The sequence below is a fragment of the Suricata suricatta genome, chromosome 17 (genome assembly GCF_006229205.1).
Source record: "Suricata suricatta isolate VVHF042 chromosome 17, meerkat_22Aug2017_6uvM2_HiC, whole genome shotgun sequence".
Taxonomy (NCBI): domain Eukaryota; kingdom Metazoa; phylum Chordata; class Mammalia; order Carnivora; family Herpestidae; genus Suricata; species Suricata suricatta.
Genome location: NC_043716.1, coordinates 1,494,232 through 1,521,955, shown reverse-complemented (window position 1 = coordinate 1,521,955; position 27,724 = coordinate 1,494,232). Strand labels below are relative to the sequence as shown.

Genomic DNA, 27,724 nt, shown 5'->3' with positions numbered 1-27,724 from the left:
CGGTGAGGGCCCCCCCCCCCCGGCGTGGCCGCCCGGCCGTCCCCGCCACACGCCCCGAAGGCAGGACGACGCCAGCGGGAGGCGGGTTGGCGGGACGCTAGGAGGTCAATAAAAGCGCTCGCCTGAAACCACTGAGTCACGCACCTTCCGGTTACACGCCCTGAACGAGGTCATTAAATGCAGAGGAGGAGAAAGGATTTCGGGATGACTCCTTTTCCTCCAGCTTCTTTCGGCCCCGCCACGGATGTCCCCTCCCTTCCCCGCGGCTCCGACCGCCCTTGGTGGTCCCGAACTCCTGGTGTGCATGTGCGTGTGTGTGCGTGTGCACGCGTACGTAACTCCTTTCCCCGGCCCCTGTAACCCGGGGCGCCCGTCCCAAGCCAAGACTGAGGAGCGGAAAGGGGCTTCTCACTAGCGGGCAGGGCAAAAGGCCTAGGGGCGCACAGACCCTGTGGTTTAGAAGCAGCGAAAGGCCTCAACCCTGGACCCTCCTCGTCCGGGCTCCACCTTTTCTTGTTCTCACATGCAATGAAGAACCAACTTCTGAGCCAGCCTGCCAAAGGCACTCAAGTTCACCTGTTCGTCCCAGCCTCACTGCATCCCCCCATCCCCCACCGTCCAGGCAGAGAGTTCTCTCTACAACATTAGTTCCTGTTTAAAACCCCTTTCGTCCACGCTTAAAATCCCCTTGAGCGTGGGCTGGGCTTAGTCCTTAGTGGCTAGACTAGAAAGGGAAAAGTGACCGAACTTGGCAGACACCACTTTCCCCAAGTGCATCAGTCAAGTCAGTCATGTTGGCGTCATGTGCCCCCTGGCCTGTTGCAATGAGGCCGCTTCACCTCAGTGTTCTGCCCAAGAATCCGTAACCTGCGTCTCATCCCGAGAGAACATCAGACAAATCTAAACTGTGGGACAGTCTGCAAAACACCTTCCAAAGCATCCACGTCACGAGCGGCAAGGAAAGACCGAGAAACTGTGACAGACTGGAAGAGGCGCCACAGACCTGATGTCTAAACATGACATGATGTCCTGGGTGGAACCCCGGGGCAGAGGAAGGACTTTGGTGGAAAATCTGGAGGAATCCAAATAAAATCTATATTTAGCTAATGGTATTGCTTCCTTAATGTCTCGTTTTTGATTAACACGTTGTGGTTTAAGACATAATGTTAAAGGGGAGCGCCTGGGTGGCTCAGTTGGTAAAGCGTCAGGCTTCGGCTCAGGTCATGATCTCACGGTTCATGAGTTCGAGCCTGGCATCGGGCTCTGTGCTGACAGCTCGGAGCCTGGAGCCTGCTTTGGATTCTGTGTCTCCCTCTCTCTCTGTCTCTGTCTCTCAAAAATAAATTTAAAACGTTAAAAAATTTTTTTAAAAAGGCATACTGTTAAAGGAAGATGGGTGACGGGAGTACAAGAACATTCTGTCTTCATAACACCTATAAGTCAAAATAATTTCATTTTTTATAATGCTTTATTTTGAGAGAGAGAGAGAGAGAGAGACAACAAGAGAGGGGAGCAGAAGGAGAGAGGGGGAGACAGAATTCCAAGCAGGCTCTCTACCATTAGTGCAGAGCCTGATGCGGGGCTCGAACTCACAAACCATGAGATCGTGACCTGAGCCAAACCCAAGAGTGGGTTGCTTAACTGCCTGAGCCACCCGGGCGCCCCTAAAATTATTTCAGAGAAGAAAGTTAAAAACCAAAGTTCAGACTCCTTAGTATGGCTTATAGGCTCTTCTCTCCCTGTCATTCTCTTTTATTATAAATATCATATTAGCTAAGTTTCCAAATAAACATAGAAACCCAGAATGAGCATCATGGATCTCTATGTATCCATCACCCAGCTTCAGCAGTTATCAACATGTTACCCCGTTTTATTTTATTTTCTCTTCTTGTGAATCTGAGATATAATAGGATATACACATATACACACACACACACCAAATATGTGTATTTGGTCTTGTCCCAGGTTGTGGCACAAGCTTCCAGAACTCTTGGAATTTCCTTAGTGAAAGGGACGAAGGAGAGGGCCTTGGATTATTCACAAGCTCCTTCCTACCGTACCTGAGTGTTTGCTGATGAGTTGACCCTGGGGGGCCCTGTTTAACTTCATGATGGGGGCTGGTTGCTAATAACCTGTGATTAAGGTGCTGGAAATTTCACCCACCTCTCAACCCCCAGCGAGTGGAGAGGGTGCTAGAAACTGAGTTAATCACCAGGATTTAATCAATTGTGCCTGCCTAACAGAACCACTATGAAACCCGCTTGCCCGAGGCTCCTGGAGGGATTCAGTTGGCTGAGTGCCCAACCCTTGATTTTGGCTCAGATCATGATCCCAGGGTTGTGGGATCAAGTCTCGCATCAGGCTCTGTGCTGAGCGTGGAGCCTGCTTGGGATTCTCTCTCTCTCCATCTCTCTCTCTCTCTCTCTCTCTCTCTGTGCCCCTTCCTCCCCTCCAAAAAAAACCCCAACCAGTGGGGTTCAGAGAGCTTCTGCTTTGGTGAACACACACAGGCAGGTACTGAGGGGCCCCAGCCTACCACCCACACCCTGTCCCCTTGACCTCTTCCATTTTGCTGTCCTGAGTGGAACCTGTGTAATAATCAGTGCTAGGAAACTGTCTTCCTGACTTCCATGAGCCATTTCCGTAAATTACTGAACCTGAGGAGGGGATCATGGGAGGCCTCCATTTATAATCACGTGGTCAGAATGACGGGAGCCCCGGGACTTATGACAGGCATCATCGAAGCGGGGGCAGCCTTGGGGATTAAACTCCCTCTGGGTAACTTAGCGTCAGATTCGATTACAGAGGAGGACACCCTGGGTGCAAAGCCGGGTGCAAATCCTCACCCAGCCGGCAGGTACGTGGGTCCTTGGAGAACCGTTGTTGTAGCAACCCCGCCCCCCCCAGCCGCCGCCACAGCTTCGGTGTCAGAAGTGGGCGTAGTAAGAACGGTTAACCATCAGTGTCCGAAGTGCCGGCCCTGGCCCACACAGCAAGGCTGGGTTTGGGAAGAGAACGGATGAGCGGTCGGTGATGAGGAACCTTGAGCCCCGGCGGAGGGCGGGGCTACACGGTCACTCACAGTGTGGACCGAGTCACCCTCCGTCACCAAAGGTAACATTACCAGTGGCGTTTAGATTTGGCTTCTGGGAGCTGGGTTGCTGGCTGCATAAGGAAATGCAAACTAATAAGAAAAGAAAAGTGAAATCCACACCTCCCGGTTTGCATCTAAAATAGCTATAACGGAATTTAAAGAGTTCTGAAAAAAAAATTCTAATACAAAATTTAAAAGAAATGGGAAGAGTTCCGGTTTGGACTTTGAACCCAGATGACGCTCGGATGTGGGTCAGTCTGAGCTTCAGCCACTGGCCTCAGAGGGGCCATGTGGGCTGCGGCCACAGAAAGTGCCCCTGGGTCCTCCGCTCACCAAGAAGGCTTCAAGTGGGGGAAGGCAAAACCACAAAACCGGGGGCGCGGGGGGGGGGGGGTTGGTGTGAAAGACGTGCCTCACCTTGTAGATCAGTAACATCAGAACCTTCTTAGGAAGGGATGGTGAGAGAGACTAGGGACACTATCTTTGTTTTGTTTTAATGTTTTTTAATATTTATCTTTGAGCGAGAGAGAGACAGAGCATGAGCGGGGGAGGGGCAGAGAGGGAGGCAGATACAGAACCCGAAGCAGGCTCCGGGGTCTGAGCCGTCAGCACAGAGCCCAAGGAGGGGTTCAAACTCAGGAACCCTCGTATCACCACCTGAGACGAAGTCAGACGCTTACCTGACTGAGCCGCCCAGGCGCCCCCTATCTTTGGTTTTAAGGACTGCAGCCTAGGAGAGCATGTGGGGGTGGCGCCCACCAGCTCCCTATGAAACAATCCCAGGGGTCTGTACACAATCCGGACACACAGGAAGTCACTCCCGGGGGACAATCATGAAGCCATCCCTGGCCACCAAGAGTCACCTCATTAGCATACACTCAGGTACGGTTGAAAAGGCTCTATTATGAATAACCCAAGACCCTCCTGTCTTCCCTATTACTCAGAAATTCCAAGATTTTAAGAAGCACTGGGACTGGACACAGACAAAATATACAATATCACGACCCCCGCGTCTCCCCAGAGTGCCTGAAGGCAGGGCCCACACGTCAGTCCTCTTGTTCACATGCATCCATGACAACTCACAAGGGCCTTAAAAAAATGTAACCACCGGGCCATTATCACACCCAACAAAATTAGCAATTATTCTTTAATATCTTATAATACCCAGTTCTCACTCAGATTTCTCCCATTATCTCAAAGATGCCGTTTACAGCTGGTTTGTGCCAGTCAAGAAATAAACAAGGTCTCGGGGCGCCTGGGTGTCAGTCACTTAAGTGTCCGACTTTGGCTCGAGTCATGATCTCATGGCTCACTCGTGAGTTTGACCCCCACCGGGGGTCCTGTGCTTCAGATCCTCTGTCTCCGGTCTCTCTGACCCTCCCCGCTCTCACTGTCTCTCAAAACAAAAACAAAAACATTGCAGCGCCTGGAGGCTCAGTCGGTTAAGCATCAGACTTGGGCTCAGGTCATGGTCTCCCGGTCCATGAGTTGGAGTCCTGCGTTGGGCGGGCTCTGTGCTGACAGCTCGGAGCCTGGAGCCTGCCTCGGATTCAGTGCCCCCCTCTCTGTCTGCCCCTCCCCCCTCCAAGAAATAAATATTAAAAAAAGAAAGAAACAAGATCCACACAGTGACTTTGGCTGCTGGGTCCCTTTGGTCTCTTTTATTCTGTAAGGGGATCCCCTCTCTTTTTTTTCTTTCTTTTTTGTTTTCATGCCACTGATTCAGTAATGAGAAGCTGAATCACTCATTTGTCTTGTAGAACATTCCTCTGTCTGCATCTGCCTGACCTGCTGCCTCAGGATATTTTTTCAAACTTTGTTCCCTTGTCTTCTTTAGCTCCTGTAAGCTGGTAGTTGTATCCAGCTGGGAAAGGCCCTTCTCACACGGGCCCTGCCAACCTCCAGGCCGGCTCTGGCCACCTTCCACCCGCTCTCCGCCTCCTCATAAAGACATTCTGGAACTTCCTCATCTTGCTCAACGGATTCCTTCTCAGCTGACACATCACTTCCTTCGGAAAGTACGACTTCTTGACTCCCAGATAAGGGTAGACCCGCTGGCCGCCCCCCTGCTGAGCCCTCAGCTCCCTAAGACTCTAAAAGGGAAGACCGGTCCCTGCTGAATTGAGGGGGAAGGGAATTTTCACCACTCCCTTGGCCAGGAAACAGCCTTGCCCTCCATTCTTGCTGTCTCCTGTATAGTTAGGAAGGGTTATGGTTATCTCCAGGCGGTAGGATTGCTAGGATTTGTCCGCTCATGTGATTTAGCCGTGTTGCTCATGTTTCTTCCATGAGCACGCAGTACTGTGGCACGAAGATGTTTCATTTACGAATTGCCGTCTTTAATAATTCACTTCCTAAGTATTGATTGAATGCACACGAGGCTTCGGGTTGTACTTTGGAGAAGCAGCGGGGAAAACAGACAACTGTCCGTGGCTCCGTGCACCTTGCAGCCTACGGCAGGCCTCCGGCCGAATCCGGGCAGATCTACCGGCTCCAAAGCCGAAAGAAGAAGGAGGTTTGTGATGTGAAGAACGTCACACTGCAGAGTTCCTAAGTCTATGGTGAACTGGACCCACCACTGTCTGTGGCAACTGGAATGATACAAACAGACTTGCACTTGGGACAAACCTATGGCCCCACAAAAGCCAAAAATATTTGCTAACAGGCTCTTCAGGGGAAAAGTACGCCAACCCCTGCTTAGCACGTTTTCAAAAAGCAGGGGCGCCAGCTGGCTCTGTCCAAAGAGCACACAACTCTCTCTCTCTCTCTCTCTCTTTTATTTTTATAGTTTATTGTCAGATTGGTTTCCATAGAAACCAGTGCTCACCCCCACAAGTGCCCTCCTCCGTGCCCATCACGCCCCTTCCCCTCTCCCCCGCCCCCATCAGCCCTCAGGCTGTTCTCAGTATTGAAGAATCTCTCACGGTTAGCCTCGCTCCCTCTCCTTAACTATGTTTTTCCCTTCCCCTCCCCCATGTCCTCTGTTAAGTTTCTCCTGTTCCACTTATGAGTTACACATATGGTATCTGCCTTTGTCTGCCTGACTTATTTCACTTAGCACGACTCCCTTGAGGTCCATCCACGTTGCTACAAATGGCCAGATTTCATTCCTTTTTATTGCCAAGGAGCATGCAAGTCTTGATCTCGGGGTCATGAGTTCGAGCCCCCCATGTTTGATGTAGAGATTACTTAAATAAATAAACTTAAAAAGGAAAATTTTCAAAATGTAGATTTATGAGATTTATAAAGTCAATTTAGTGGGCCTCAAACAGCATTCCTTTTTTTAAAAAAATTTTAATGTTTATTTATTTTTGAGAAAAAGAGACAGAGTGAGAGCAGAGGATGGGCAGAGAGAGAGAGAGACACACACAGAATCCAAAGCAGGCTCCAGGCTCTGAGCTGTCAGCACAGAGCCTGACACGGGGCTCGAACCCACGAACATGAGATCATGACCTGAGCCGAAGTCAGCCGTTTAACCCACTGAGCCGCCCAGGCGCCCCTTTACCATCCATGTTTGTGGGGGGGGGGGTACTGCATCACAGTATGAAGTGTATTCCTTACCATAGACCATGGCCAAAACAACTGGAAGTCACGTGCTCAGAGGGAGGCCCGGAAGACCCAGAGAAGTAACCAGAAAGTTATGGCGCAGAGTAATTGTTGTGAGGGTGAAAAACTTACAGACTTAGAGACACAGAAGAGGCACTTAACACAGCCTAGGGGCATCAAGGAGGGCTTCCTGGAAGAAATGATATCAAAGCAGTGGCCTGAAGGACAAGTAGGAGTTAGCCAGGTAAAGACGAAAAAAGATGGGAATAGCATGTGCAAAGGTCCTGGGCAAAAGTAAGTAAGGCCATTAGGAGAAACTATAAGGGGTTCAGTACTACTGGAGTTTTGAATGAGGTGAGACTTCTTTAAAGTACGTCTTTCTCAGACCCCTGGGTGGCTCAGTCAGTTGTACGTTCGACTACGGTTCAGGTCATGATTCATAGTTCGTGGGTTTGAGCCCCGTGTAGGGCTCTGTGCTGACAGCTTGGAGCCTGGAGCTGCTTCGGATTCTGTGTGTGTGTGTGTGTGTGTGTGTGTGTGTGTGTGTGTGTGTATTTGTGTGTGTGTGTGTGTGTGTGTCTGCCCCTCCCAACTCTCACTCTGTCTCTGTCTCTCTCTCTCAAAAATAAACATTAAGGGGCGCCTGGGTGGCTCAGTCGGTTAAGCCTCCGGCTTCGGCTCAGGTCAGATCTCACGTTCGTGGGTTCGAGCCCCGCGTCAGGCTCTGTGCTGACAGCCAGCTCAGAGCCTGGAGCCTGCTTCAGATTCTGTGTCTCCTTCTCTCTGCCCCTCCCCCTCTCATGCTCTGTCTCTCTCTGTATCAAAAATAAATAAAACATTTTTTAAAAAGTTTAAAAAAAATAAAGTACTTCTTTCTCTACTGTCCATCACGTTGCTCTTCCATTTTCTTTGAGCAATCATCAGTTACTTTATTACCGCACTTATTTATTTATTTATTTTATTACGCCTCCTCCTTCAACACATTCAAAAAGCAAATCCTATGTGAGTGGAGACCTGCTCGTTTGTGACTCTGTCCCGCCCAGTGCCTCGCTGGGAATAGCCACCCGGCATTTACTAGGGTTCCAGGAAGATGCCCCTGCTGGACTGGGGGACCACGTGGGCCCTGAGGGGGCCAAGACTCGGGTGGGGTCGAGATGGGTGAGCCCACCCGTCCGCTGGGAGGCCGGTAAGAACATGGGCAAGAGCTGATGCCTTTGACGTTGGAGGGAAAGAGATGGACCTGAGGGCCAATGAGGACAAAGGTCAGGATCAGCGAGTAGATCCTGGGGCAAAGAAAGGAAGGACGCCGGTGGCTCCTAGCTAGGGCAGTGGGATAGGCGCAGAGCCCCCTGCTCGCAGCTCGGACGTGGAGAGAAGTTGCTAGAAGGCGGTCGGAGAGAAAGGTCGTGAGTTCCGATGGCTTTGTGAAATGTGGAGGTGTCTGCAGGCCTCCTCGTGACTCCGGATGCAGCTGATAAAGTGACGGGGTGGGGGTCACACAGCCGGGAGTGGGTGACAGCGTCCGGAGAGAGCAAGGTGCCTTCTCAGCAGAATCCCGGGATGAGGAGGAAGAGGGGCCGCAGGGACGTGAGAAGCCCCGAGGGCAGCAGGAAAATCGGGAGTGACCGCCACAGAGATCTGGTGGCCAGCTGTGACAGATGCTGACACAGGATGGGTCAGGGAAGATAAGGTGGCGTCCCTGGACGTCAGACAGGGACACGGGAGCGTTCGGTATCGTGGTGGCTGCAGACTGTACAGGGCCGGGAAGTGTGTGTGTGTGTGTGTGTGTGTGTGTGTGTGTGTGAATTAGATGCAACCCTAAAAAGAAAATTCAAAGGACCCTCAGTTCCAACACCCAGAGACAGCCACTGTCACCATGTCAGTGCGTTCACAGCCTCTGCACATCTTTTTTTTTTTAAGTTTATTTATTTATTTATTTATTTATTTATTTATTTATTTAGAGAGAGAGAGAGAGAGAGAGAGAGAATCCCAGAATCAAAAACAGGCTCCACACTGCAGTGCAGCGGCCGGTATGGGTCTCAAACTCACAAACCGCGAGCCCACGACCTGAGCTGAAATCAAGACTCAGATGTTTGGGGCGCTGGGGGGCTCAGTTGTTGGGTGTCTGACTTTGGCTCAGGTCATGATCTCACAGTTTGAAGGGTTCAGACCCCGCGTCGGGCTCTGTGCTGACAGCTCAGAGCCTGGAGCCTGTCTTCGGATTCTGTGTCTCCCTCTCTCTCTGACCCTCCCCTGCTCACGCTGTGTGGGAGGGACATTTAGGACTTTCCTAATTTCTCTCTGTGATAAACGAAAGAGGAAGTAGAGAGTGTCCCAGGACACGAAGCAGCCTGAGCCTCTCTGGGGATGGGGGCTGGGGGGGCGGTGCTGCTTGGCTGAGGACGGAGGAAGGAAGGCCGCAGGGAGGGGTCCGAGCGGGGCACAGTCCCAGCCCAGCCAGAGGGACTCACGCCTGCCACCTGGGAGGGGGACCGTGAGCAGAGGCCGGAGGCGCCTCTGCAGTCACCAGGCACAAACAGCACAGCGTCTGGTCTCAGGAAACAAAGTCACCCAGGGACAGGGCTCCTCCCGCTTCTCAGGGGACACAGTGTGGCTTTGCGGGGGAGACACTGGAAACCCCAACGAACCCAGAATGGCGCTGGCCCTGGGACCAGCGGGGCTGGAAGCTGTCGCTCTGCCCTGGGAGGTCACCCAGGAGGACAAGGGCACCGCGAGGGGGACCCACCGTGAGGGAGGCCATGGCTTTAGTCTCCAAGTGTGGGGAGGCTCTCCCGTGACCCTCCTCGCCCTGATCTCCGGTATGCACACCCCGCGGTCAGAGACCACACTACGGTTCCAGAGGCCGGTCTTGGGGCCCAGGACACGGTCCATCTCAGGATACGTCCCCTGACTCCCCGCGCCCCCATCCTGCCTCAACCTTCGCTTCCCCTCTGCCCTCTCGCCCTCACGGAACTTGGCTCGGCTCCGCGGCAGCTCCTCGCAGGGACCGTTTCTCCCACGTTGCTCACATCCCGAGGTGAGCAGGTGTCCTTCTGGCTCCTGCGGCTGCGTCCAGGAGAAATTCCCTTCCCTTCCAAACCTCGGCCTCCGAAGCCTGTGCGGGCAGACTGCGCGCACCCAGTTTCCACCCCCGCGCCCGGGTTGCGCGCATCTTCTTCCAACGCGCGCGCCCTCTGTGCAGGGCTCAAGCCTATGGCTTGTGTTTCCTTCTCCACCGTCAGGCCCGGCTCCGTTGGTGACGAAGACACTGCCTCTACCATCCACCCAGCTGCCACCTCTGAGTCCTTTGTCCCTGGCCAGAAGCGTAGCGCTCCCAGGATCCTGACCTCGGGCGCCCCCCACTCTCCATCCGTCCAGCGCCCTCTCGAGTCCCCTCGGTTCAACGTGCCCTCCTAGCTCGTGGGTCCCTCAGCCCGGCCACATTTTCAGCACCCACCGCCCTCATCGGCCCTCTCTCTCCCCCCTTCCCGTCCCCGCCACTCCGATGGAGGTGCCCTTGTCGAGATGGTCTGGCCAGACCCCAGGTCCCCCCTCGCAGGGGCATTTCACAAAGCGGCCCTCCCTCCTCGGAACTCAGCCGTGGCCTCCAGGACTCACTGCCCTGGGCTCTCCGGAACCTTGCCAGGCGACCCTCTGCTGGCCCCTCCTCCTGCCTGCCTCCTCTCCTCTCCCCTCTTTTCTCACCCACCCTCCGTCTCTCAGCCCTGCCCCACTCCTGCCTCCCCCTGCTCCTCACATTGCTAGTGGCACCCCCGTCCCATCGCCAGGTCCAGATCTCAGGGCAGCTCCCTCTTCAGCTAGTGCACTCTCCCCTGGCTCAGCTTGGACCCCTCCTGCCACGGCCCACGCTCAGTCCCGCAGGACCTTTGCACATGCTGTTGGCGACACCCCACACTCTCCCTGCCTAACCTCCCTTCTCTCCTGGACACCCCCACCCCAGAAAGCCCTTCCCTGGCCCCGCGAACGAGAGCAGTCCTCAACAGCCGTGACTCTAGCTCCTAAACTCGTTCTGTTTTGCTGCATGAGTCCATGCTACGTAAGGCTGTGCATTCATTGGCTTACGTGCCTACTTTACAATGGGGACACCTTACTTTGCCTGTTGTAAACATTAGATAAGATGGCATTTGCCGGGGCGCCTGGGTGGCTCAGTCGGTTGAGCGTCCAGCCTCGGCTCAGGTCGTGATCTCACAGTTCATGGGTTCGAGCCCCGCGTCGGGCTCTGTGCTGACCGCTAGCTCAGACCCTGGAGCCTGCTTCATACTCTGTGTCTCCCTCTCTCTCTGCCCCTGCTCTGCTCGCACTCTCTCTTTCTGTCTCTCAAAAACTAAATAAAAGACTAATTAAAAAACATTAAAAAATTTTTTTAAACTTAAAAAAAAGGATAACATTTGCCACATCTCTAGAACCAAGCCTGACTAATTATGATTAAGTCCCCAACCATCTGCTGCTATTTATTCAAGTTTCACCGTGATATAGTCTCATTGTCTATTTATAATCATCTGCGTTTACAATCTGGATTTTTTTCCTGTTGAGGACCAGGGCACCGGGCTGACTCAGTCGGTGGAGCTTTGAGACTCTTGATCTCGAGGTTGTGGGTTCGAGCACCGCGTTGGGGGTAGAGATTACTAGAACAATTAGCCAATACACTTTAAAAAGTGATGTAGGACTGCCTTGGGGTCCTCAAGGGGTTGGGTTTTGTTACCAAGGCTTGGAAGCTTCCAGCTGATTGCACTGGGGACAGAGAGTGTGGCCGAGACAATCTCGGGTTACAGGAATTTGGTATTTCTTTCATTTGTGGATGTTTCATCGGCGTGAAAAGGAGCGTTCTCCATTTATGAGATACAAAGGTCAGCAAGCATTTGAATACACGCTCTGAGCGGGGTACTTTATCCCTGACCGTGGCCGTGCGCCTGGGAGCAGCAGCAGGCCTGGGCGCACCATCCAAGTTCAATAAATATTTGTTGAGTGAGTGGCTAATTAATCAATCAACCTTATTATCACTTAGATTCTCAATACCTTTGTACCTCGGCGTGTTTTTTTCCGACTGCATCTGTCAAAGACTGCTGAGTTATGTTACAGCTTCCCATCCCACCCTATGCCATATTTTTTTAAAGATTTTATTTTATTTATTTTCTTAATACTTTTTTTTTTAGAGATAGAGCGAGCGTGTGCAAATGGGAGAGAGAGGGAGAGAGAGGACCCCTAACAGGCTCCATACTGTCAGCACAGAGCCGGAAGTGGAACTCGAATTCAGGAACGGTGAGATCATGAGCTGAGCTGAAATCAGGGTTTCGACGCTTGACCGCCGGAGCCCCCCAGGTGCCCCTAAAAAAGGATTTTTAACTTGCATTTCTTGGTTCAAAGTGGAGAGTAAAAGAACATGGCAATTAAATCAAGAAATGAAACAATCGCCTTCCTGCCCTCCCCAGATAATGGTGAAAATTACAAATGCTAGTGCTCATTCCTCTCGAGTCTGGCCCCGCGCTTGGAACGGAGGCTTCCACGCCTGTTCGGGCCCCACGGGCTCCTGAAAAGTCCTATGTTGAAGCCCCAGGACCTCACCACGGGGCGGTATCCAGAGGGAGGGTCTTTAAATAAGTTAAAGTGACGTCACAACAGTGGGCCCTCATCCAAAATGACTGACTTCCCTATAAAAAGAGGAAATTTACCAAGGCACCTGGTGAGTCAGTCGGTTAAGCATCCGACTTCGGCTCAGGTCATGATCTCGTGGTTTGTGGGTTCAAGCCCCACATCGGGCTCTGGGCTGACAGCTCAGAGCCTGGAGCCTGCTTCAGATTCTATGTCTCCCTCTCTGACCCTCCCCTGCTCGCACTGTCTCTCAAAAATAAATTTTAAAAATAAAAAAAAAAAAAAAGAGGAAGTTTGGGCACAGATGTACAGAGGGAAGACCACACGAAGGCACAGGGACAAGGAAGCCAGAGGAGAAGCACTGGGAAGAAGCCAGCCCTGGGGCCCCTGGGGGCTCAGCTGAGTGTCCGGCTTTGGCTCAGGTCATGATCTCCCGGATCATGGGGTTGAGCCCCGGGTTACGCTCTGTGCTGACAGCTCGGAGCCCAGAGTCTGCTTTGGATTCTGTGTCACCCTCGCTCTCTCTGCTCCTACCCCGTTTACACTTTTTCTGTCTGTCTTTCAAAAAGTAATAGACATTTTAAAAAATTTAAAAGAGAAGCAGAAGCCAGCCCGGCCGACCTCTTAATGCTGGCCTTCGGGCTTCCGGAAGAGTCCATTTTTGCTGCTTAGGCCCCAAGTCCGTGGTCTTTTGTTATGCAGCCCAGCAGATGAATACATCACCAAGGTTACCAGCCAGAGGGGAGCCTCTGGAGGGGATAGAGGGCACTGTGGTCCCAGCTGGGCTGCCACCTGCTGGTGGCCCTTCTGCGCTGCTCAGTGGTCCCTATGGGGATGTGACCCACGCCTCTTAGACGGCACTGAGGAGGGAGTGACCTGAAATAAATACACAGCTGACAGGTTCGAACTGTGCGGGTCTCGTTATACACGGGTTTTTTTCAATAAATACAGTACGGTGCTGTAATGTATTTTCTCCTCCTTAAGACTTCCTTACTAACGCTTCCTCTTTATTTTAGAGAGAGAGAGAGAGAGCGCGTGTGCACATGTGTGAGTGGGGGAGGGGCAGAGGGAGAATCCCAAGCGGGCACCACACTGTCAGCACAGGCCCACGTGGGGCTCTATCCCACGGCCATGAGCCCATGACCTGGGCTGAAATCAGAGTCGGGAGCTCAACCGACTGAGCCCCCAGGCGGGCCTCCTGTGGTTTTATTGCAAGAATACAGTATGTGACACAGAAGAGGTGTGTTAGTGGGCTGCTTGGGCTCGGGGAGGCTTCTGGTCACCGGTAGTCTATCGCTGCCAAGTTGTTGGCGGATCAGAAGTTACACATGGATCTTTGACTATGCGCCCCCGACCCCCGTGCTGTTCAAGGCCCAACCGCTCGTGACTCTGCAAGGGGTTAAGCAGCCTTTAGTGCAATGACAGACCCGTCCCTCCTGGGAGTAGCTGGGAAAGAGGCTCCCGACTCTTCCTTCACATCTTGCACGACCATGGCCTTGATTTCCCACCGCAGGAAACAAAACCTCTGTCCACTTGGTTACTGGGACCCCAAACTGAGAAACCGTCTTCAATTTTTTTTAATGTTTATTTATTTTACAGAGAGACAGAGAGAGAGAGAGAGAGTGCAAGTAGGGAAGGAGCAGAGAGAGAGGGAGACACAGAATCAGAAGCAGCTCCAGGCTCTGAGCTGTCAGCACAGAGCCCGATGCGGGGCTCGAACTCACAAACTGCGAGATCATGACCTGAGCTGAAGTCCGACACTCAACACTCAACCGACTGAGCCTCCCAGGTGCCCCAGCGGAACATCTTTTCATATGCTATTTGCCACCTGTACATTGTCTTTGGTGAGATGTCTATCTGGGTCTTTTGTCCAATTTTTTAATCAAGTTGTTTTTTTTTAAAGTTATTATTGTTGAGTTTTTAAGGATCTTTGTGTATTTTGGGCAACAGTCCTTTATCAGCTGTGTCTTTTCCAAGCATGTTCTCCGAGTCTGTGGTTTATCATCTTACTCTCTCCTGACAGGGTCTCCTGCAGAGCAGAAGTTAATATTAATGAAGTCCAGCTTATCAATGATCTCTTCATGAATCATGCCTGAAAGTTAGCTCTACCTTTGAACGTTGGGATTACCTGAACCAATAAATTACTTTTAAGAGGGGGGGGGCCCTTAGTGGCTCAGTTGGTTAAGCATCCAACTTGGGCTCTGCATTTGTTTCAGCAGAGGCGAGTTTTCTGTTATTTCATGTACGTTTCTTTAAAACGGACTCTGGGCAAAGCAGGCCATCCTTACTACTGTTTAGTGTAATTTTGGAATTTATATATATTTTTTTCTCCTTAAAATGACTTCCTTTCTGAAACTTACATTCAGTTTCATAACTACATTGACGAAAATTATTTACAGTCATGGCAAGACTTCCCTATTTTGGAGTTTATCTTTGACTACATCTCTTAGTGACTCAAAATGCTTTCTTAAAAAGAAAGGAGAAGAAAGAGACACAGTGGAATTTCAAACCCAAGCATTCTCAAAAATGCAATTCTACTGCCCTCCACACACAGAAAGTACCTTGGATATTTATACAATAATTAAGTCATAGCTTTTTTTTTTTTCTGCTGTCAGAACTGCAGGCGCTGTTCCGCTGTCTTCCAGTATTTAGTGCCGCAGAGAAATCTCCGGCTGGATCACTTTTGTTCCTTTCTAGGTGACCTTTAATTCTGCCTACACGTACCCTTCAATGACATGACTCTTCAGAATGAATCTAGATTCAGTTTGGTTATTTAAAAAAAATTTTAATGTTGGGGTATCTGGGGGACTCGATTGGTTCACCGTCTGACTTTGGCTCAGGTCATGATCTCACGATTCGTGGGTTCGAGCCCCACGTCAGACTCTGTGCTGACAGCTCCGAGCCTAGAGCCTGCTTCCAGTTCTGTGTCTCCCTCTCTCTGCCCCTCCCCCACTCACGCTCTCTCTCTCAAAAATAAACAAACATTTAAAAATGTTTTAATAAAAAGTAATAAGAGAAGATTTTGCAATACTCATGAGCAGCCGCTGCCGGGTTTTGAATACGCTTTCTGAAACACAGGAGAGTGCAAACAAAACCAAAAACAAAAAACTAATGAAAAGAGACAGGAAAACTCCTGAGGGGACACCTCAGAAATAAGGTGGGAATGTTTCTAAAGCATTCAGCAAAACCAAGTGCGAGTATTCACACGCCCGCGAGCCCCAGGCGGGGCGTTGGGGGAAGTTCAAAGTGTTTTCTGGTTCTGGGTACCCTCTGACTCAAGAGGCAAATTCTTCAAAGGCTTTTCCTCCATCGGGTTGTCTTATAAATAGGAGGCGTCCCTCCCGGATCCTGGCGCTGATCCTGAGTACGGGCGTTCCCCACTGTCCACATCCCTATAGCGGCTTCAGTGGGCCGCCTGGACCTCCTACACGAGAGGCCACTGGGTGGAGACGGTGGCGTGCGTGATGTTCTCAGGCGCCCCTCTGATGTCCTGTCACCCACCTCTACCCTCATTCCTGGGCTGATGCTTTCCTTCTGCTCCAGACGCCCGCATCCGGGTCTCGGCTCCCAGCTGTGAGCCCCAGGGTCTCCAACACGGGGCCCCACGCACAGCAGGGGCCTCAGGAATTCATCTCCGTATTGAAAAGGATTCTCCACGGTGCAGTTGACAGAAATGCCTCTCCAACTGGTTTCTCATAACCAAAACTTTGAAGGACTGATCAAACAAGCTTCAGGCATGGCTGGATCTAGAAGTTCCAATGATGCCGTCAAGACTGTTTCTCTCCGTCTCTTCATGGCTCTTTCTTGCTTTTTGCCCTCAACTGACTCCGCCATCCGGCAGGCAGGCCCTCATGCCCCCGGCAACATCCACATCCAGGACAGAAAAAGAACTTCTCCAACCCAGGCTGATGACCCAAACCAGAAGCAGGCCCTCACGGGATGGGCTTGGGTCCTGTGGCCATCACTGAGTCAAACACTGAGGCTGGAGGCATAGAATGTTCTAATCAATCGGTCCGCAGGCCAGAGCCCAGCCTGAGAGACAGGCGGTGGCCTCACCAGGAGGAGGGCTTGACAAACACAGTGGCAGGAGATGTGCAGGGGACACTGAGGGTCTGCCACCACCCTCTTGGTTTCCTTCCAGGAGGACCCCTCCCCACAGGACCGCCAGAAAGGACAGGGCCACCACACATCTGCCTAGCACAATCCCGTATATAAAACGCTTCTCACACTGTCCCGTTTAATCCCCACGACCCACCACGAGTGAGGAGGACAGGGCATCACTGTACCCCTCATGCCTGGGAGGCATCTCTGAGTCGGGGCCAAGGGGTGCTGCCTTGGGGTGGGGGGTGCTGAGAGGTGTGCGCCCAACGGAGGAAGAACACAGAGCTCAGGCAACTTCCTGTGTCGGGCTCCCCAACCCCCCGCCCCACAGGCAGCAGCCCCTTGGCCTCTCAGGCTCTCTGCCCGCTCCCCTGCCTCTCTCCCTTATCTCTCCCTGCCAGTATCTGCCACACCCCTTCCCCAACCTTTGTACCTTGCTCTTGAATTGTTTTCCCCCTGGGCCCGCAGCCCCAGCTCACTTTCACTCAGCGCTCTCCTCGAAAGCGCCCCGCCATGTGCACCGGGAAGTGCTCCCGCTTCTTGGGGCTCACCCTCATCCCCATGTCCCTGCTCTGCATCCTGGCCAACATCCTCCTGCTGGTGCCAGGCGGCAAGACCTCCTGGACTGACCACCTCAGCCTGCAAGTGTGGCTCATGGGGGGCTTCATCGGCGGGGGCCTGATGGTGAGTGGGTGGCCCGAGGCCACAGGGGAGGGGGGGACAGCTGCCTAGGGGAGGGGTGGCCGCAGAGCTGCTCCCCGCCTCCCCATCCCCCTCCCCCCGCCAACCAGGCACCCGTGAGTCCTGGAGGAGCCCTGGGGTCCTGAGCTGTAGTCAGAGGGAAAAGAGAAGGAAGGAGCCCGTAAGCAGCTTCCCTTCTGGGTGGGGAGGCCATGCTCCCTGTGCCCCCCTGACCTCCCAGCCCATCCCTGCTGGTGCAGCAGATGCTGAGGACACCTCTCCACAAGGACCTTGGGCTGGGTGGAGGCGGGCAGTTATCAGGGCCCGATGATGAGGGACATGGAGGGTGGGTGCAGGGACAGTGGGGCCGGGAGCAGGGTGGCAGGGGGGTCATCCCACCTGTGGCCCAGCCCGCGCTCCCGGACACCAACCCTGCACCCCACAACTCCGAACTCAGGCCAGTGTGGTGGAGAAGGCCCCGGGGTCTCCCTGGTGCCTCGGGTCTGTCAGATGTGGGAGTGGGGTGGGGCAGGGGGCTCCTGACCCCACCCTGTGAGCCCTCCCTATTTAGGGAAGCTTCCAGAAGGTCAGGGTGGTTTAACATCCTCACGAGCCTGCAGACCAGCGATTTCCCCAGCACCCCCCCCACCACGCTGCAGGTGGCTGATGGACGAAACCCCCAGGGCCAGGGCTCACCTGTGCCCGCTTCTGCGGCCACAGCGACACAGCTCCCAGGCCTCCACACGCATCCAGGGTCACACCGCACCCTCCTGCAGCCCCAACCCTCCTCTCCCCACAATCCAACCAGCCTGTTTCAGGGGAGACCCCCCCCAGAGGATGGCCCCCTACACACGCTCCCTCCCAGCTGCGTTGTTCCCACCTCCCAAGCTACACCCCCGGGACACAGGCCAAGTCCCCGCTCTCCCTGAAGCTGGGGGCCCACGAGGGAGCCACACACAGTCAAAGAAGGGAGCACGAAGCTCCCGTTCTGTAGGCTGCTCTGCGCCCGTGTCCAGCTGCTGCCTTGGATTGGGCAGGTGGTTGATTAATAGTCTGTGAGCAAAGCAAACAAATGAGCAAGAGGATTTCTGATCGGAGTCGGTGTCACCAAGGAAAGCAGGGTGCTGCCCTCAGAGCCCCTCCTGAGGGCAAGCGGGTGCCACTGTTGATAGCATCTTCTTTTTTCATTGTATTTTTTTCTAATGTTTATTTTTGAGAGAGAGAGAGAGCACGAAGGAGAGAGGGGCGGAGGGAGAGGGAGACACAGCACCCAAACCAGGCTCCCGGCTCAGCTGTCAGCACAGAGCACGACGCGGGGGTCGAACCCACGAACTGTGAGACCATGACCTGGTCCCAAGCTGGTTCTTTAACCAACAGAGCTGCCCAAGCGCCCCTTCTTTAATTTTAAAAATCACCTACTATCCCCTTTAAATTTCACTTGTAGGCAAGAGTATACTTTTATTTTAAAGTTTATTTATTTTAGAGAGAAAAAGAGAGAGCAGGAGATGGTCAGGAGGAGAGAATCCCAAGCAGGCCCCGCCCTGTCAGCCCAGAACCCGATGCAGGGCTCAAACTCATGAACCGTGAGATCACGGCCTGAGATGGAACCAAGAGCTGGATGCTCCACCGACGGAGCCAGCCAAGAGCCCCTACTTTTATTTTAATTCTTTTTTTTTTAAGTAAACTCTATGCCACACGCGGGGCTCCAACTCACAACCCCGAGATCAAGAGTCACAGGCCCTACCGAATGAGCCAGCCGGGTGCCCCTGTTTATAGCATTTTCAAGGAAGGCCTCGGAGAGACGCGCTCCGGGCCGGGACCCACGAGACGGGAGGAGGAAGTCCGCACTGCAGACAGGGGACTGGGCGGCAGGAAGCCTGGAACGCGAGGAACGCAGCCCGAGGATCGCAGGGATGGCCGAGGTTTAATGACGTGGGATCGGGGCATGTGCACCCTGTGAGGAACGTGAACTTTATCCCAAGTCAACACAGGGACCCAGCACAGGGCCTTTTACCTTGTTTTGATTCAAAAACTTTTTTGAACTTTCTTTAAGTCCTACAGCTAAGTGCCCAGGTCCTCGGGGTACAGCTCGATGCATTTTTACAAAGTGAACCCGCCCGTGGACCCAGCAGCACTCAGGGCAAGATGTGGGGCATTACCGGAATCCCAGACATGCCCCCCTCACCAGGCGTGACCCCCCCCCCTCCCCCCGCTGCCGACAAGAGTCCCCACAACCCTGATTCTAACCCCGCAGGCTAGTTTGGCCTGGTCAGCACTTTACATAAAAGGAATCACACGGTATAGCAATTTTGTGTCTGGCTTCTCCAGCTCAGCCTAGGTCTGTGAGGTGCATCTGTATCATCACGGCGAATCGGAGTCTGCTATTTCTTGTGTGTTCCAGGGTGTGGCTGCACCGCCGCTCATTTAAACCTCCTACCGCCGATGGATGTTTGGACAGGCTCCCAATTCGCGGTGATTACAAATAACGCTGCTAAATTCCTGTAAACGTCTTTAGGTGCATTTATGTTCGTACTACTGTTGGATGGATACTTAAGGGTGGAATTGCTGATTCTTTTTAATGTTTATTTACTTTTAAGACAAGAGAGAGCACGCGCGCGCGTGTGCAAGTGGGAGAAGGAGCAAAGAGAGAGGGAGACAGAGGATCCAAAGTGGGGTCCATGTTGATAGCAGAGAGGCCGATGTGGGGCGGGCTTGACTCATGAACCCTGAGATCATGCCCTGAGCCAAAGTCAGATGCTTAACCGACTGAGCCCCCCAGGCGCCCTGAAAGTGCTGATTCTTAAGGTATGGAAGTATTCAGTGCTAATAGTTTTCTGAAGTCCTCATACCAATTTCATTCCCATCAGCAAAATACTGATATTTCAGTAGTTCTATTTCCTGCTGGATTTAAGAGGATCCTGCTTGGCTGGACACCTGGGTGGCTCAGTAGCTTAAGTGTCAGACTTTAGCTCAGGTCATGATGTCACAGTTCGTGACTTTGAGCCCCACATCAGGCTTTGTGCTGACAGCCCAGATCCTAGAGCCTGCTTCAGATTCTGTGTCTCCCTCTCTCTTTGCCCCTCCTTTGCTTGCACTCCATACGTGTGTGTGTGTGTGTCTCTCTCTCTCAGAAAAAAAAAAAAAAACCCGGTTCCCACTGGCCCCTGTGTGGAATAAGAGTGGAGTGAGCAGGTGAAGCAGAACCAGACTGAGGTCACCGAGGTTGTCCAGGAGAGCGGACAGTGGCTGAAAATGGGCCAGTGGCCAAGCAAGCAGATTCGAGCTATAAACTCAGGTGTTTCCTTCTATGCTTACAAAGACCTTTCTCTTGGCACAGAGTAGATGCAGGCACAGAGTAAGACAGAGGAGGTTGGACAACAAAAGGAAACAAACACTGCCTAAGATAGTAGAAATCACAAGCAGGTAGGTCATTGGAAATTGGTAAATCCCAATCTTTGGATTGGGATCTTTGGATCTAGGAGCTTCCCGCTAAGTGTCGCGCCGAGAGGCCAGGACTGGCCCCAGACCTGCCAAGGGACTAGGAAGAGGTGAGAAGAAACATCTGGCAGGAAGCCATTCAGTTCTGCAGGTGTTTCTGGAGGCCGCCACGGGTGAGGGAACAGGACACGCGCCCTCAGCCCTCCCCTAGAGCGGCGCCGGCGCCCGGCGAGGCAGAGATCCAGACAGCCGTGGAGTTCCAGAGATGGGCGCCCGGCCAAGAACTCGGCCTCCTGCAACAACGTAAGGCTAGAGCCAAAGTGAGGGGCCTCGAGCGCCTTCGGGAGCTCAGGCTTGATGGGCTACTCTCCGAGGACGCCCTGAAGGAGCCGCGCAAGCACCGGGGGAAAGCTGCTTACTCTGCTGGTGGCAAAGCACGCTGGAGTGAGCAGTGAGCGGCAACGTGAAGGTGAGAGACACAGAGATCTGGTAGAGACGCCGAGAACATCGTCCTCGTGGGAGGTGACTGGGGACTGACTGCAGACCACAGAGACAGATTCAAGAACCGTTAAAGGAAAAGTCAAGAAGACTCGAGGTCTGGCTGGATGGGGAGGATTCAAGTTTTCCAGCCTGGAAAACTTCCATCAATGGAAACAAACGACAAAGTCCCAGGGAGGTGATCCGGGAGAATTTGGGGGGAATCATGAGGTTGGTATGAGGCTAGCTGGTTGTAGCTAAAACCAAGACACGGAAATGAACATATCCTTGAGCAGTCAGACTGAAATCTGGAGGCAGGTACTGTGCCAGGGGACAGGGGACATGCCGAGAGAGGAGGGGCTGTGTGAGTAATGCCACAGGAAGAGAGGAAGACAAAAAAGACCAGGGCGGTAGGTTGGGGAGTCCTATGCTTCCTATCAGAGCACACACTACCGATCTTCCCAACCCTCCACACAATCCCATGTCCCCAGACCCTCCAACACCATTCTCTCCTGCTGCTAGTCATTGTGACCGTTTACTCTGACCAGTCTTGACACCAAGTGGACCTGCTATTTCATTAATAAACCCTGATGGGTGGCTCAGCCCATCAAGCAGCGACTCTGGTTCAGGGCATGACCTCAGAGTTGCAAGTTTGAGCCCCGCGTTGGGCTCTGTGCTGACAGCTCAGAGCCCGGCGCCTGCTTCAGATTCTGTGTCTCCCTCTCTATCTGCCCCTCCTCTGGATGAACCGTCTCGCTCGCTCTCTCTCTCTCTCTCTCTCTCAAAAATAAACACTAAAAACATTTTTTTTTTAAATAAAGCTGGAAATGGGTCTTGAAGACCCAGGTAGATGCATCAAGTCATGGAGGGTGAAGTGAGCACAGGGCTGGCACGGACCCCGAGTCCCCTGACTCCGGTTCAGGAGGGCCCCTACTGTGTGTCAAGATTCGCAGAGGACATGGGTCCTGTCACATGCACTCCAGGAGCAGTGGAGACAAGGTCTTCCGACGGTCCGAAGGGCTGAGGGCATCCTAAAGCCCCCAGGAGGACGCGAGCCCCGCTGCAGGAAGGTGTTGAGAGCAGGGGTGTCGCTGTCACGCTGACTGTCACCCACAGGTGCTGTGTCCCGGCATCGCCGCCGTCCGCGCAGGGGGCAAGGGCTGCTGCGGTGCGGGCTGCTGCGGAAACCGCTGCAGGGTAAGATCCAAATCAGGGCGGGATTCAGGGTTCGGTCTTCATGACCTGAGGCCCCGGTCCCCCCACCCCGGGATACAAGAACTCCTCTGCAGAGTCCCAGGCGCCACCGCACCTCTCCCTCGCCGCACAAACTTCGGCCTGGGAGGGCCGTCCCCGGGACGGCCACGAACATCGGTGGCGTCGGGGCCACGAGCCGGGCGAGGGCAGGCGCGCGCACGGGCGGGGACGGCGCGGCCCCGCTCACCTGCCCGCGCACTCTGCACCCAGATGCTGCGCTCCGTCTTCTCCTCGGCCTTCGGGATACTGGGCGCCATCTACTGCCTCTCGGTGTCAGCAGCCGGGCTCCGAATTGGACCCAAATGCTTAATGGACGGCAAGTGGGACTACCACTTCAAGGACACCGCGTAAGGGCGCACGCGCCTCGCTCCGCCTGTCCCCACCTGCCTCTCCCCCCTGGATCGGGGACCTCCGCGGGGGCCTCCTGCACGTGGGCCCAAGGAGCCTCCCCGTCCCCGCTCGGCGCCCGCGCGGGGCTGGGGTGGGGGAGGGCACTCCACGCGCCCTCGGTCCCTCACGTGACCCTGCCCCGCCCGCAGTGGCTCCTACTTGAGCAACCATACGCTGTGGGAGGCGTGCGACGCGCCGCCCCGCGTGGTGCCCTGGAACGTGAGGCTCTTCTCGCTGCTGGTGTGCCTCTCGGGCCTGGAGATCGTGGTGTGCGGGGTGCAGCTGGTGAACGCCAGCCTGGGCGTCCTCTGCGGCGACTGCAGGAAGAAGGAGGTGGGGCGGCGTGGGCGGGGCCGGGGCGGGGGCGGGGCCCTCCCCGCTCCCGGCTCCCAGGCCGCGTCCTCACCCGCTCTCTCCCGCAGGGCGCCGCTAGCTGAAGCCCCGCCCGCTGGCCCGCGCGCGCCCGGACCCTGCTGGCCCAGACCGCCCGGGAATAAACTTCTGAGCTCTCGTGCGCGTGCGCGTCTCAGGCTGCCGCTCGGAGGGGGTCCCGAGACCTCGGGGGGCTCCTGCGTGGTCTCCCTGCAGGTTTTCTTAGCACGTCGTTACTGAGCTGTTAGCGAGCCCTCCCTCACATGCAGTGGTCAGCAAGACGGGCACGTTCTCTGCGCCCCAAGAATTTCACGTTCCAGGGGAGTAAGATGGGTACATTTTTAAAAAGGCAATAGATGACTTCCCTTAAAAAAAAAAAAAACACGCCGGCTAATGGCATAGGTGTTGGCTGATAGAGGGACTTTTGAAAATAAGATGAAGTCCGAGAAAGTGAAATCTGCCGCGGAAATTCGGTGAACGGTCTGTCTGGATAGCCGGGGTTCCGGCACAGAGAGGCAAGGATGAAGGTCCGATTTGGAAATCCCTACATAGGAAAGGCACTCTTTGACTTTTGCAGAGAAAAGAAGGAGATTGTGGAAAAGATAGCTCAGCGTAGGCCCTGGAAAATGAAAACTCAAGGTGTCAGGGCGTTATCACCTCCTAATTTTGTAGAAGTTTCTTAATCTGAGGTCACTGGTCGTTCAGAAAGGAAACAGTCTGGGTTCTTAACCAGGGCGACGTGTCTACAGACACCCACGGAGAGCCAGGGGCTTTCTCAACTTGCAAAATCGTGTTTAAGGGCATTTTGCTGAGTTGGGTGGGTCCGTGACTTTGAGAGGCCCGCCTGGACTCCCCAGACCGAACCCGAATTGCGGGCCCGGCCCGGTGCTGCGCTAGGACCAGGACGCAGCTTCCTCCAGCCCTGAAACCAACGAGACCAAAAGCCAAGACAGAGAAGCTTTAATAGGGACGGGCGGGCCCGGCCTCGGGGGGGGGGGGCGGGGGGGCCGTCAGTTTCGGCAGCAGAAAAAGCGCACGTCGTTCAGCGCGGTGTCATCTCGCAGGCCCCTCGACCGTTCCACCTTGGTCTGCAAACCGCACACGCCCTTAGGGCAGGCCTCACTCCATTCTCCAAATTTGCCCCAGGCCGGGCCGGGCCCCTCCAGCTCCGTGCCGTCGGAGCAGCGGAAGCGCACGTTGTTGGCCGCCGTGTTGTCCCCGGGCATCACGGGTGCCTCCACGCGCAGCGAGAAGGCCATGAGGAAGCCACCACCAGGACACCACAGTGGCTCACTCCACAGGCCCCACCTACGAGGACCGGGGAGAAGCGAAGCTTCTGCGGCTTCCCCCTCCCCCACCCCATTCCAACCCAGCCCCGGAAACCGGGGATTTCTCGCCGGTTGCTATGCGACCCGGGGTGGGTTGGGTCTGGTCACCCGACCTGGGAGGTTTTCTACCCAATCCCCAGGTCAACACTGCCCCACAGCCCCGGAGGAACATTCTAGCCCGGCGGGTGTGTGTGCAACGGACGCTTATGCGGTAAGGGCATATCCGCGTCCTCAGGGGCCCTTGGCCCCCGTCCCGCACCTGCCGGACTGGGACTCCACCACCTGCGTGTTGCGCTCCGCGTTCCCGCGTGAGCAGTGCAGCCGGATCCCGTTCAAAGCGGTGTCGTCGCCAGCAATGCCTTGGGGGGGTTCCTCCTGGGCGGGGATGAGAGGAGGGGATAAGGAGTTAAAAGACTGCCATCCTCTGTTCCCGAGCAGGGGGTGGGGTGGTGCATCGTCCCCCTCCTCAGAGACCTAGGCCTGAACCCCCACCTTGAGCGAGAATCCGCTGGCAAAGAATCCATCAGGACACATCTCAGGCCAGGCCCAGTCGCCCCAAGGTCCCCCGTTGGTCACCTCGATGACCAACGTGTAGCCGCTCAGGTGGTTGGCTCCTTCCTGTCCATAGCAGGCCGTCCACAGCACCAGCAGCAGCTTGGCATAGGCGCCCCTGTCCATCCTGCAGCCTCTGAGAGCCAGGCTGGGCCCCTTGTGCAGATTTATAGCACCTCTGCCCCTGGGAAGTCTCCGATTACGGAAGGGCCTCCCGGATTAAGTGACACCCGAAACTAATCTGTTCCCAGCACCCATCAGACTCCATTCTCTGCAGGGGGAGACGGAGGCTCCCTAGCCCAGGAGGAGGAGGAGAGGAGGAGCAGCAGCAGCAGCAGCAGAGAGGGCTGACTTGCTGAATTCACCACCACCTACAGAACATCTAGCATAGGCCACGAATTGTGGTTCAGGTTTTGCAGGCGTGTGTTAATCCTGACAACCCTTTTAGGAGGTGGGAATGACCCTGCCTATTCCCAGAGGAGGAACTTGGGGTTTGGAAATGACAAGCAACTTGCCTAAGGTCACAGCTGGGGAAACTTCCAACACTGGGAAGTGGGGAGCCCGTGTCTAGGGATGAAGCAATGGCTCTGAAATGCTGGGGAGGGGGTAGCTCCTGACTCCAGGATTGGGGAGAGCATTCGAGGGAGAGATAGGGCAAGAATTAATGCACTGTGGTAGCTAGAAAGGATCATGTTAGTGACTGGAGCTCAGACTCCCAGAGAACCTGGGGTTCCCCTTCCCCGGTGAAGAAAATACACAGACAGGAACAATTCCAAGAACTTTATGGACAGGGGATTGAGAGCCACTAAGAAGAGGGGAGACTGTTTCATCCCTTGCTTCCTGTGTCCTTTCCCTGAATGCTTTCCCTGCCATGACCAGTAGGTGGCCTCCTAATTTGGGAAGAAAAAAATGGCACCAGTTTGTCTTGGGGTCACCGCAGGATTTGCCTGCTCTTTACATACTTTCCTGTGTTTATTCAATATATATTTATATACCAGTAATGTGTTTTTGGCCCAGGCAATGTTCTAAATGCTGTAAATAGAACTGCAACCAAGAAAATCATGGAGACAGATGATAAATTTTCCAATGTATCTTGAGCTCTGTGAAGGCACTTCTGTCTTCTTGAGGCTTAGTATGGGGCCTGGATGAAGAAATAGTTAATAAGGTTTGTTTGGATGAATAAAGGCGGGGTAGTGGTGGTGTGTGGTGTGGCACGGTGCATGCTTGGCTGGCTCAGTCTGTAGAATGTGACTCTTGATCTTGGGACCATGAGTTCAAGTCCCATGTTGGGCATAGAGATCTCTATTAAAACACACACACGAAATAACCAGTGAACCAGAACCAACCTGGAGTTAAAAAGAAAACAAAACAAAAATAACTAAACCACAAAAATGTAACCTGTGAAAGCCTAAAGTATAAACCACCGGATCAGAACAGTCCCCTGAGGACAGGATAGAGAATTTAGAAGTGGGTGCTTCCTGGGTCCCAGGTGCTCGATGTTTGAACTTCATACGATTTATGAACCAATTGTGGTATTTCTCCATTTATGGTGTTTGCACATACATTATCATTTAATCCTCCGACGAGAACGACAAAGTACCTATTACTATTCTCCTGTGCATCGGAGGGAACGCCAGGCCAGTGCTGACGTAGGGCCCACACCATTGCTCCGTGGGGCGGCTGGTTCTCAGCCCAGCCTCTCTTCCCTCTTCCCACAACCTGGTCTACACGGAAGGCTGGGCAGACTTGTTGCTGAGGAATCCCCCCAAATCCTCTTCATCTGGTTTTTCATGCAGAGATGATGTCCTCGGGGGCAAAGGGCACAGGGTGAGGGGCCTTAGTGGGTTAATTATTAACCCGTAACACCTCAGGACACCTCGGACTTCTCTGGCCTCCTGACAGCGACTGGTTTAGGGCTGGCGCGGGGGCGGTGGTCCCCGCCCCAGCCATGGGGGTCGCGCATGTGTCTCGTCGCTGCTTCCGCCACGCGGTTCCCCTCGCCGCCCTCTCGCTGCTGCTGCTTTTTCTCTGTGCTCGGAGCTTTCGTGAGTAGCCCCTTCCCTCATCTGCCCCGGGAGGCACCAGGAACCCAAGCCCTCCTCCTCGAGCCCTCACCGTTCGGCCTCGCCCCTCCTCAGGCTCCCTCTCAGGCTGCAGATACTGGGCAGAGGTCTGTATTCCCAAAGGACCACCGCCTGTCCAGGTAAGCTGGGGACAGGGCTGGGACCGGGAGCTCCGGAGGAGCCCTGATCGCGGGAAGCGGGGCCAGGCTGGGGCGCTGGGGAAGGACGGGTCCTGCTCCTCGTCTCCCCTCTCGCGTCAGCAGCCAAGTGCATGGAGAGATCCCAGCCGGGCTCCTTGGCCTAGGAGGCCCAGCAGGCTAGGGGTTCTGCTCCCGCCCCCTTCCGTCCGTGTCTACCCCCAGGTCCGACTGCAATCGGGCCCCCTGGCGGCCCCCAGGTGGGAAGAGCCTCCGTGTGAGGGCCCCCAGGGGGTGCTGGGCCGCGTGATGGGGCCGTTCCGCGCCAGTCTGAACCCCGAAGGGGATGTGTCGTTGTCGCCGTACCTGGCCGGATGGAAGGCGCTGGTCAGGTGAGCGGACCCCGCCCCCTTCCGCCCCCCTCCCCTGCGGCTCCACCTCCCCTTCTCCGACGCTCGCCCTCCAGCCCGCCACCCCACACGCAGGTTCCTAACTCCCCTCGGCTCCATCTTCGCCTTCGCCACGAGCGAGGCCTCTGCCAAGGTGACAGCCCTCGAGGCGCGGGTGCACGGCCCCGAGGCGGCGCACTACTCGTCGCTGGCGGCCATGGCGGCGTGGGAGCGGCGGGCCGGACTGCTGGAGCCGCCCGGGGTCGCCCCCCGAGACCCGGCCCGGGCCTCG

At 54.6% G+C, this 27,724-nt stretch overlaps 3 protein-coding genes across 4 annotated transcripts in view; 2 read left to right on the top strand and 1 right to left on the bottom strand.

Annotated features, from left to right (window-relative positions):
* Positions 1 to 16,764: 16,764 nt before the first annotated feature.
* On the top strand, positions 16,765 to 23,105 carry TM4SF5 (transmembrane 4 L six family member 5). Its single transcript, XM_029928531.1, has 5 exons — positions 16,765 to 17,035; positions 22,064 to 22,144; positions 22,412 to 22,548; positions 22,741 to 22,924; positions 23,014 to 23,105. Exons 1-5 carry the CDS (start codon positions 16,865 to 16,867, stop codon positions 23,026 to 23,028), a joined length of 588 nt encoding a protein of 195 aa, XP_029784391.1. The 5' UTR covers positions 16,765 to 16,864; the 3' UTR covers positions 23,029 to 23,105.
* Positions 23,106 to 23,937: 832 nt separating this feature from the next.
* Positions 23,938 to 27,444, bottom strand: VMO1 (vitelline membrane outer layer 1 homolog). 2 transcript variants are annotated; one of them, XM_029928525.1, is made up of 3 exons: positions 24,784 to 27,438; positions 24,551 to 24,666; positions 23,938 to 24,271 (listed from the first exon to the last, which is right to left on the bottom strand). In XM_029928525.1, the coding sequence occupies exons 1-3, from the start codon at positions 24,967 to 24,969 to the stop codon at positions 23,974 to 23,976; spliced, it is 600 nt and encodes a 199-aa protein (XP_029784385.1). In that variant the 5' UTR covers positions 24,970 to 27,438; the 3' UTR covers positions 23,938 to 23,973. The 2 variants fall into 2 exon arrangements, with proteins under 2 accessions (XP_029784385.1, XP_029784386.1); XM_029928526.1 differs by having other exon boundaries at positions 23,951 to 24,051; positions 24,784 to 27,444.
* The window catches only part of GLTPD2 (glycolipid transfer protein domain containing 2), a 3,531-nt gene continuing 235 nt past the window's right edge, over positions 24,429 to 27,724 (top strand). Inside the window, exons 1-5 of the mRNA XM_029928781.1 lie at positions 24,429 to 24,502; positions 25,121 to 26,888; positions 26,982 to 27,046; positions 27,269 to 27,435; positions 27,510 to 27,718. Of these exons, the coding sequence (XP_029784641.1) occupies positions 26,792 to 26,888; positions 26,982 to 27,046; positions 27,269 to 27,435; positions 27,510 to 27,718 (538 nt within the window). The 5' untranslated portion in view covers positions 24,429 to 24,502; positions 25,121 to 26,791. The remainder of the gene's footprint in view (positions 24,503 to 25,120; positions 26,889 to 26,981; positions 27,047 to 27,268; positions 27,436 to 27,509; positions 27,719 to 27,724) is intronic.

Coding starts and splice junctions, on each gene's coding strand:
- TM4SF5 (XM_029928531.1), top strand. CDS start 16,865: ATGTGCACCGGGAAGTGCTCCCGCTTCTTGGGGCTCACCCTCATCCCC. Junction 22,145..22,411: donor GCTGCGGAAACCGCTGCAGG/GTAAGATCCAAA, acceptor CTCTGCACCCAG/ATGCTGCGCTCCGTCTTCTC. Junction 22,549..22,740: donor TACCACTTCAAGGACACCGC/GTAAGGGCGCAC, acceptor CCCCGCCCGCAG/TGGCTCCTACTTGAGCAACC.
- VMO1 (XM_029928525.1), bottom strand. CDS start 24,969: ATGGACAGGGGCGCCTATGCCAAGCTGCTGCTGGTGCTGTGGACGGCC. Junction 24,667..24,783: donor CCAGCGGATTCTCGCTCAAG/GTGGGGGTTCAG, acceptor ATCCCCGCCCAG/GAGGAACCCCCCCAAGGCAT. Junction 24,272..24,550: donor GTGGAGTCCCAGTCCGGCAG/GTGCGGGACGGG, acceptor CGGTCCTCGTAG/GTGGGGCCTGTGGAGTGAGC.